Source organism: Monopterus albus, unplaced genomic scaffold (genome assembly GCF_001952655.1).
Source record: "Monopterus albus unplaced genomic scaffold, M_albus_1.0 scaffold43.1, whole genome shotgun sequence".
Classification (NCBI taxonomy): Eukaryota; Metazoa; Chordata; class Actinopteri; order Synbranchiformes; family Synbranchidae; genus Monopterus; species Monopterus albus.
In genome coordinates, this window is record NW_018127923.1 from 40394 (window position 1) to 50763 (window position 10370).

The 10370-nt window shown below is 40.9% G+C and overlaps 1 protein-coding gene across 1 annotated transcript in view; it reads right to left on the bottom strand.

The window, feature by feature from the left end:
* Window positions 1–3645: 3645 nt before the first annotated feature.
* The window catches only part of LOC109960063 (calcium-dependent secretion activator 1-like), a 10090-nt gene continuing 3365 nt past the window's right edge, over window positions 3646–10370 (bottom strand). The window contains exon 4 of the mRNA XM_020599905.1: window positions 3646–3837. Within this exon, the coding sequence (XP_020455561.1) occupies window positions 3646–3837 (192 nt within the window). The remainder of the gene's footprint in view (window positions 3838–10370) is intronic.

Sequence of the window (10370 nt, forward strand, 5' to 3'; positions counted from 1 at the left end):
CTGCCTGCGTGCATGTTGGGGGTGCAAGATAACTGAGCGTGTAATGTTAATTTTTACCTGTGTTCATTGAATAAATCAGCACTGTATTGAAGTTACTTGGACTGCCTCGTCTCTCAGAATTAGCGTGGTACAAGAACTGGAAAGACTTCAGTTATGTTTTTGTACTATACGGTCCTGTTAGATTTTAACCTTTGTTAGAAATTAACCCAATTCTTTTGTTGGAAGCACGAGAAGTGAAGACAGGAGAGGACTGTTTAAAATCAACAGAAAGTTTACTGAAAGTCTGATTACAAGCAAGTCTTACAGCGCTGGATTCAGAGAGCCAGAGCTCCCACAGGAAAAGCAACTTCTGAATCCCGAATCATGTTTTACAATACATTTTATCTTCTTGGGCTGCTCCGCCCCGGACAGAGGTACAACATTCAGAAGTTGCAGAGAGCAAGCGGATTCTACCTCATTACAATTGTAAGACAGATAAGCAAGGAGAATAAATGTATTAGAAAAATAAATGTATTAAAATAACCAAAGCTCAGTAGTTCTGCACAATAATCAATACAGCTGTAATATGTATAATCAAGTAAGATAAAGTTATGAAAGGTAACTAAAGAGAACTAAAGGTATGAGAAGTAACTAAAGTTTATAAAGTAACTAGACTCTACAAGACTTAAATCTTACAGTCCACGCTGACATTTCCTGTGCTGTGGACCTCCTTGTGTGTTTTTTTGTTCGAGGTCAGCCAGACGTTACTTGTTTTATCCCAGCTGACAGTTCCTGTGCTGTGGAAATCCGTTTTGTTCATCTGTCCCCCTTGGTTAGCCTGTTTTTTCACCTGTCTGTTCTCTTGCTCCTGCTCTCCTGTTTCCTGCCGTCAGTTTGTCTGTTTACCTGTTCATCCGGGTCCCCTCCGCCATCTCTGCCCAACTATGTTTATATATGTACATGACCCTTGTTATGTTACTTTGTGTTGTGTTCCAGTAAACCACCTTTTTTACTAGCACCTGGGTCAGCATACTTGTTAGATATTTTTAGTCAGATAGATATTGGATAGATACTTTATGTATTAGAAATGTTAGTGGAGAGAGGATGTCTAGTTAGACTGTTAAATGCTTAGGCCTGCTTATGAGTTTCTGCAGGGTACATCTGGTCAAGGCTACCAGAAAGAAGAGTTGATGACTGTCAGCAGACAGGGTGTTTAATATTATTATTATGATGTGTATAACTGTAGCCTTAGCCATAATGTTCTTATGTTCAAGTCACGACATGTACTAGAGGTCATGAGAATGTTTTTAGCTACACACCACTTAATCAACAGACATACACATTCACACGTTGATTGCTTCATGTTTTGACTATTGCTAGAGCCAGCTGCAAAGCTGGTGAGAGAGACGTCTCGGTTGACATTTCTGTGTAGTATGGGGCTAGCCCAACCGAAGTGATAAAATGTATAGGCCTGGTGGGGTCAGGGGGTTTTTCATCTTACAACTGCCTGCGTGCAGTTTGGAGGTCCAAGATATCTGAGCGTGTAATGTTAATTTTACCTGTGATCCTTTGAATAAATCAGCACTGTTTTGAAGTTACTTGGACTGTCTCGTCTCTCAGAGTTAGCATGGTAACAAGAACTGACCCTACATACTTGAGTCCTGCCTCAGTTCTCCCTCAACCTCCTGGTGAGGGGACCTCAACCATAACATGAGCATCCTGTACTGGCTAATCACTCTCCAAAACATAAGAGACTGTCAGAAATCGGGGTTTAACATTGAGGAGAAAAAAAAAAGCTGCTCCAAACCAGTCACCATATGTGTAGGGACGTATGCCACTGTTTGTTTTTTAACACTTTAAAGTGCTTTTAGTTTGCCAGTTTACTACTGTAAACTAGGTGTCAGGATCACAGGTAGTTGAGGAGGTACTATGGCAGAGTTCCGCCAGTTCAGAAAACCCATGTTACTTGGCAACAACTGATGGCTGTCTAAGAGATGTAAAGTCAAGGGGATTGGTTTATAAACTCTCAACTTGTTACCATTTATATGCTGATTGAAAATAGTTGAGCCAATTTACTCAGCTATGAGCTGATTCTCATTTCTTTATATCATACAGTGTTTACCAATATACTATGTGTATATATTTTGTTTTTATAAACATACTGTAGGTCTAGTCCCTATTAGCTGGAAATTCCAATTGCTAAGTAACACATACCGGCTGATAGAGCTTATTCAAGGAGTGTCATTTGCATGAGTCTCTTGGTCCAGGTCAACTTGTGTTTAAGACTAATGCAGATACAAACACTAACATCATGTTTATCAACCACAACAACAATATTAATTAAAAATATTTGAACAATTATGATGCACACTACTGATAACTACATTAATAAATAAATAGTCCTACAAACAATATCAAGAACAACAGAATTACTGTTAAACTCTCTAAAGGAGATAATGTATTTAATGAGCCATTTCCATACCTGTGCAATGTTTTTCATCATATTTCCCCCAAAAAATAATCCCCATCGGTTTGTGGCTCTAAAATTTTGCAAGTGTCCAGATCCCTTCGTGACCTGCATCTTGGATGTGAATAAAAAGCTTTTGTGTCTGGAGGACACTTGGAAGCATACTTTAAAAATTTGCCACCGGGCATAATGGGCATAATCACACATGAATTTTAAATATAAAATTGTGTAGATTTTGTCAGAGTGGATCACTTGGTTTGTGTAACATATTCAAACCCATCTTCATCTTGCCTAACCAAAAAAGAGGAATGAGACAGCTCTTGGTTTCTCTCTTTGCCTTTCCTGGCCACATCTTCCAAACCAGACCTTCAGCTTTATCAGGGGACAGTACAGGTGAACCTCTAGTTACATTGTTTCTGGTCAGACTGATACAGGTGGATGGTGGATGCTTACACCATTGAGCTAGAGCATATCATTTAACTACAAATTTAAAAACTGAATTTGACCAGTTGAACCTGGAGTTAGATATTATATTAAAGGCAGTTAGGTGTCCGCTGGTGCCCCCAGGCTTGTTAGACTCAGGCTGCACTCTGTTCCTGGTTTCGATGGTAGGACACAGGCATTAGTCTCTCAGCATTTTATTTTGGGAATCTGCGCTGTAAGATTTCAGGTCTGTGTCTTCACTGTCCAGCTTGTAACTTTTTTTTTTTTTTTTTTTGCTCGTGTTTGTCTTCTTGTGTTTTACTGAGCTCTTTTTCTGTTATCACTGTTATCAACAGCCAGCTCAGTCACCTGGTGGCAAGGCTTCAATGTTGTGGCTATTGTTACCTTTTAATATGGGTACATTGATTTAGAATGGTAAGCAGGTCATAGGTATGCAGTTATGCCATGCATTACTGCAGAGTTAATCAATACTTTACAACCAATCTGAATCTAGAATACAGTATGTCTAATATATTCATATTATACTGTTGCAGTGCACAGTGCTGTTGTACTATGTATTATGTAAAACAATTTGTCCTCCTATGTCAAGTATGACCTTTTAACGCACAATGTCATAACATTAGTGTATCTGTTTAGCCATGTCCAATATAATCATATATGTCCTACATTTGTGACGTGTGTGTGTGTGTGTGTGTGTGTGTGTGTGTGTGTGTGTGTGTGTGTGTGTGTGTGAGAGAAAGCACTGTTTCATACGGTTACACAAAGAAGTGTGATTGGTGACTGACATTTTCTTTTGCAGTGTGTGTGTTTATGTACTGTACATACATGGGTTTTGAGGCCTCAGCTTGGTCCGTCTGCAGTTTATGTCCTCCCTCCACCTCCATAGTGCAGTAAACAATTCTGTTTGGAGCCAATGACTTCAGACCCTGAACCTCCATTATCACCACCTGCAGCACACGCACAGACATATGGTAGTATTATCACACAGAGAGAGGGAGAAGTTTACATTGACCAAAATTACAAGTTTTAACAGCAACTTTAAAAAAAGAATGAAGTCAACATCCTTCTTTTGGTTTGCATGTCAGTATAGCTGATCACACTACAGATGCACTTGCTGTCAATATATAGCTGCATCTGTATACTTATCCTGTCAGACTACTGCATCAGTGTAGTTATATCTAAGAGTCAGTGCTTTTATATTTGTGCTGTTTAACTGCATAAATATAAAAGCTACAGTATGTCAGTGTCAACAGTTCTATTATGTGGTTGGCTGTACTGAAATACTAACTAAGCCATATCACAGAGCAAGTTGGAGTGGACAGACTGGCACGTGGCCCTGTGGACACCAAGCAGTTGTTCACAAGCACAGCCAAATTACTTACCAGATGGTGGCAGTACTGTCCAATTTAGTTGTTTGCTAACTGAAACAGGATGAACAGGACAGGGAAGAAATGTAGCTTTTTTTGTTTTGTTTTGTTGTCATTTTGTTTTTTTGTTTTGTTTACATTAGCACTGTTTGCTTTACATGAAAATAGTAATTTTAATTTAGTATCATGGACTTATATACATCTCTTTATTTATTTGAACCCTTGATTGTCTTCCATGAGTTAGAAAACTTATATCTAGTGTTCTGTGTCCACCCTCACCTGCAGAGACTCCCGACCTGCAGAAAAGGTGCTGTTTCTGTGTTGCTTCTGTTCTGAACCTGCAGAGACTCCCATTCTCCTGGCAACCTGCTGTTCCGTGGGCGGTGTCCGTCCTCACCTTAAGAGACTCCTAATATTCTAGCTATGTGCTGTTTCTGTGTGTAGTGTCCATTTCCACCTACCTCTGCTGAGTTATGCAATCGTTGGTACGGCCCTGAGCTATCACCTACGTCCCTGCCTTCCCCAGGTACTCCGGTTGGCCTCTCAACCACTCTCCACCGCCCTCTGACTACCTCTCTGCCATCACCAGTGTGGGAAACATCCTTCACCTCCTCTCGCCCTCTGACCACAACAGTCTTCACCATCTCAGGCTTCCTACTGCTCCGGTCCTCTCCTTCTCACCCCTATTGCTTAGTCTGATAAGTATGTGTCTTCATCCTTGTGTTATGCTACAATAAATTCTCATCTTTCACCTTGACACTGGGTGTCGGCATATTGGGGTCCATCAATACCTGTGCACACCGTAACAAGCAGGGTACCTGATAACCAGCAGGGCGTAGGTGTTAATCGCCTGGCTTTGTTCTTTCCATTCAGCTGACTTCCCAGGCCTGCTTTACTCTCTGCAGGTACTTGGTAGTTGCTGCTTTCCTTGCGGCCTCTTCGTGGTTCCCATTGCCTGCGGGATCCCAAGTTACTTGTAACTGTCCTAAGCATCTGTTTTCTTGCCTTCTGGTAGTACAATCCCATCAGTTCTGACTACCTTTCCTCTCCTTGTTACTATTCCACCACACTTATCCAGTCTGAATGACATTCCGATGTCCTGGCTGTAGATCCTAGTGGTGTGGATCAGTGAGTTGATGTCTCGTTCACTCCTGGCATACAGCTTGATGTCATCCATGTAGAGGAGGTGGCTGATGGTTGCTCCATTCTGTAGTCGGTATCCATAACCGCTTTTGGTGACGCTCTTGGTGATGATATGGCTTAGGGGGTTCAGGCCTATGCAGAACAGCAGTGAGGACAGAGCATCTCCTTGGTAGATACCACACTTGATGTTGACTTGTGCAGCTGGCTTGAAGTTGGCCTCTAGGGTTGTTTTCCACATTCCCATTGAGTTCTTGATGAAGGCTTGTAGAGTCCTGTCGATGTTGTACAGTTCCAAGCATTCTAGGATCCATGTGTGAGCCATTGAGTCATAGGCTTTCTTGTAGTCAATCCAGGCAGTGCACAGGTTAGTATGCCTGGTCTTGCAGTCTCGAGTGACTTTTTTTTTCAACCTGTAGCTGGTGCTTTGCTCCTCTGGTGTTACTACCAATTCCCTTCTGGGCCCTGCTCATGTATTGAGCCATGTACCTGTTCATCTTAGCTGCTATGATTCCTGACAGGAGCTTCCATGTTGTGCAGAGGCAGGTTATTTAACAGTAGTTGGATGAAACTGCTCCATTCTGAGGGTCCTTCAGGATCAGGACTTTTATTAAACACTCAGGGTGGGTTCCAGAAGTGGTTCATTTGTCCTGCCAGGTGCTCATGGAGTGAAGTTAGCTTCTTTAATCAGTAGGCATGGATCATGTTAGGGCCTGGTGCTGTCCAGCTTTTGGAATGGTCCTGTATTTGGCTCCATCCATCTTCCCATCAATTTTAACCATCTTCCCTGTCCCTGCTGAAGAAAAGCAGGCCCAAACCATGATGCTGCCACCACCATGTTTGACAGTGGGGATGGTGTGTTCAGGGTGATGAGCTGTGTTGCTTTTACGCCAAACATAACGTTTTGCATTGTTGCCAAAAAGTTCGATTTTGGTTTCATCTGACCAGAGCACCTTCTTCCACATGTTTGGTGTGTCTCCCAGGTGGCTTGTGGCAAACTTTAAACGACACTTTTTATGGATATCTTTAAGAAATGGCTTTCTTCTTGCCACTCTTCCATAAAGGCCAGATTTGTGCAGTATACGACTGATTGTTGTCCTATGGACAGAGTCTCCCACCTCAGCTGTAGATCTCTGCAGTTCATCCAGAGTGATCATGGGCCTCTTGGCTGCATCTCTGATCAGTCTTCTCCTTGTATGAGCTGAAAGTTTAGAGGGACGGCCAGGTCTTGGTAGATTTGCAGTGGTCTGATACTCCTTCCATTTTCCATTTCAATATTATCGCTTGCACAGTGCTCCTTGGGATGTTTAGCTTGGGAAATCTTTTTGTATCCAAATCCGGCTTTAAACTTCTCCACAACAGTATCTCGGAGCTGCCTGGTGTGTTCCTTGTTCTTCATGATGCTCTCTGTGCTTTAAACGGACCTCTGAGACTATTACAGTGCAGGTGCATTTATACGGAGACTTGATTCCACACAGGTGGATTCTATTTATCATCATTAGTCATTTAGGTCAACATTGGATCATTCAGAGATCCTCACTGAACTTCTGGAGAGAGTTTGCTGCACTGAAAGTAAAGGGGCTGAATAATTTTGCATGCCCAATTTTTCAGTTTTTTATTTGTTAAAAAAGTTTGAAATATCCAATAAATTTCGTTCCACTTCATGATTGTGTCCCACTTGTTGTTGATTCTTCACAAAAAATTACAGTTTTATATCTTTATGTTTGAAGCCTGAAATGTGGCAAAAGGTCGCAAAGTTCAAGGGGGCCGAATACTTGCGCAAGGCACTGTATATATATATTAGGGATGTCAACGTTAATGCGTTAACATATGATGAATCAAAGTTTTTTTTTTTAACGCGTTACTTTTTTTTAATGCAAATTAAGCATTTGATAAGTTTTGACCCCAACTTCTTGCCATCATCGCAGCATGGATGGTTATCTATTGTGTGATAAGGCCAGGTAACGTGACAGCGAACGTGTGTTACAACAAGATGGCAGAAAACACAATGCCTGGTGTGCTGAACGGCAAGTTTCGTTATAAAAAGCTGCCAGATGGAAGTTTGGATAAAACCAAAGTTGTGTGCATTTATTGTAGTGATGAACTGTCCTTTCACCGAAGCACAACAAGTTTGAAGTACCATCTTCGGGCCAAACATATTTTGGCAGATGTTATAAAGATGCCAGTGCTGATACAGCATCAACAAGTCGTGCTCTTTCATCTGAAAATGTTAATAAGCTAGTCTGTCTGAGCATCTGGCTGAAAGAAGAGTATATTGTATGATTGGTTCGCAGGAGGAATGTTGCCTAGATGAACACTGTAGAGACTGTTCATTTTGTCTCTGTACAGACATTTAATTTCTAAAATAGACCTATAATAGAAATGTTGATTGTTGAGATAACTGGAGGATCTGTTACCATAAACTAGTTTGACATGCATTTCTTTATCGCAACACATTTACAGGTAAATCATAGTATTTTAAATTTGTGATTAATCACAACACCACTGACACCAGTGTTTGTGTACCACCACATAGGAGACTGTGGTGTTACATATTTGTTTAGTTAACAAGTGGTTTAAATCTTATGAATGACCTGGATTACAGCTAATATTTTATCCCCAAGTCAAACATTTATGCTGCCTGTAACCATCTTGGCTACTCATTATTACAGTCTAAATAATGATTGTACAGGGTTTGAGTCGTCTCCTATTATGTTGTACCATTTAGTTTTATCCTAATCACTTTTAGTTTGCACCGCTATGCCCGTGATGGCGGCGTGCATGCACGCAGCTGTTTTACGATGGCGTCACTTTTGCATAATGCAGAGAAGTGGTAGCATGTCATGCATATTTATAAGCCGATGGTTTGCACACCAGCTGTAAGCAGTTTAAACAGTGTCTTTAAGTCAGAGGATGTTAAAGTATAAACACAGAAACCGTTTTATACGTTATTTCCCATCCCTTTTAACCATGGTCTGACCCAGAATGAAGGTGACTCACTCTGAAGGTGAGGTCTGAAGCAAGGGGGGAGGTGTTGAAATACTCAAAGATGGAGTCCTGGAAGTCTGGAAGCTTCAGACCTGCAGAGACAATGAGTAAAATAAGTAACTAGGTGATGTGAGTTAAAGCCTTAATAACACGTAAACATCTATACCAGCAGGTAACAGCTCAGGTTTCCCTGTTCTGAACTGAAATTTTGTTTCAGTGGCCAATGTGTTAGTTGAGCCTTGATGTTGCAAATGAGTGGGGGATAACGGAGAAAATCACAACTATAGGAACTGACAGTGCTCCCAATATGATTGCTGCTGCAAGAAGTTTACCATTCGAGCATATTCCTTGTGTGGTGCACGTTATACAAAGAGTTATCGCCATGGCTTTTCGGGAGAGCGGATTTGACAGCGTTTTAGCCAAGTGCTGTAAAATAGTCGGACACTTCAAGCACAGTCCCGCAAACAATGCAGAGCTGAAAGCTCTTCAAGTCTCCCATGGACTAACAGAGGAGTCTCTCGTGCAGGATGTACCGACGTGCTGGAATTCAACTCTTGAAATGATAAGATGGCTTCAACACAATAAAGATCCACTGAATGCAGCACTGGCACAGCAGAAGCATAAGTTAGCCAAGCTAACTTCAGCTGATTACGACAGATTGGCAAAACTGGAAACGTTGCTGGAACCTTGCAGGTATTTTTCCTCTTCAATTTTACTAATACAAACAAGTAATTTATGTCATACAATTTTATTTATAATAATAATTTAGCATTTAATCATATCATAATCATATAGTTTAAGTCCAATACCTTGAATAGGTGCCATCTGAATGTTAACTGTAAAATGTAAACTGTAGTCATTTAGTCAGTTGTGTGTTTTTACTGTAGGTACAATACTGAGCTTCTAGGTGGTGAAAAGTATGTATCCTGCTCTGTGGTGCTACCTGCACTGCGCCATCTCCTGCATACAATGGAGGTCTCTGATGTTGACCCTTCCTACATAGTGCGCTTCAAGGCTGCATTCACAAAGGACCTCAACAAGCGAAAGGAGAGTTCAAACCTGTGGTGGTTAAAGATAGCAACAGCTCTAGATCCCAGGTTCAAGGACCTTAGGTGCTTGCCCAAATCAGAGAGGGGAGAGGTGTGGCAAAAGCTGAGCATGATGCTGAAGGATGTAGAACCTGCTCCACAGAGCTCTGGAGAAGAAGTAGACCCAGAGCCACCAAACAAGAAAATGGCCCTCCTAGTGATGGGATCAGAGTCAGAGTCTGATGATGAGGTTCTGTTCACAGATAAATGTCTAGAGAGGTACAAGGCAGAGCCCTGTGTCAGGCTAACTTCAGCTGATTACGACAGATTGGCAAAGCTGGAAATGTTGCTGGAACCTTGCAGGTATTTTTTTCCTCTTCAATTTTACTAATACAAACAAGTAATTTATGTTCTCTTTGTCAGGCCACATTGTGCAGAAGAAGAGGTCAGCTCTTTCATCTGAAAATGTTAATAAGCTAGTCTGTCTGAGCAACTGGCTGAAAGAAGAGTATATTGTATGATTGGTTAGCAGGAGGAATGTTGCCTAGATGAACACTGTAGAGACTGTTCACTTTGTCTCTGTACGGACATTTAATTTTTAAAATAGACCTATAATAAAAATGTTGATTGTTGAGATAACTGCAGGAACTGTTTCCTTAAACTAGTTTTGTTATACATTTCTTTACTTCAGATCAAGAATGTACAGAGTGTTCATTTTGTGTTTTTGCAGACATTTCATTTCTGAAATGGTATTATAATAGATATGTTAATTGTTGAGATAATAAAACTGGAGGATATGTTACCTTAAACTAGTTTGACATGCATTTCTTTATTGCAACACATTTACAGGTAAATCATAGTATTTTAAATTTGTGATTAATTGTGATTAATCACAGTCCATCACTGTGATTACCTTGATTAAATTCTTTAAATCGATTGACAGCCCTAATATACACA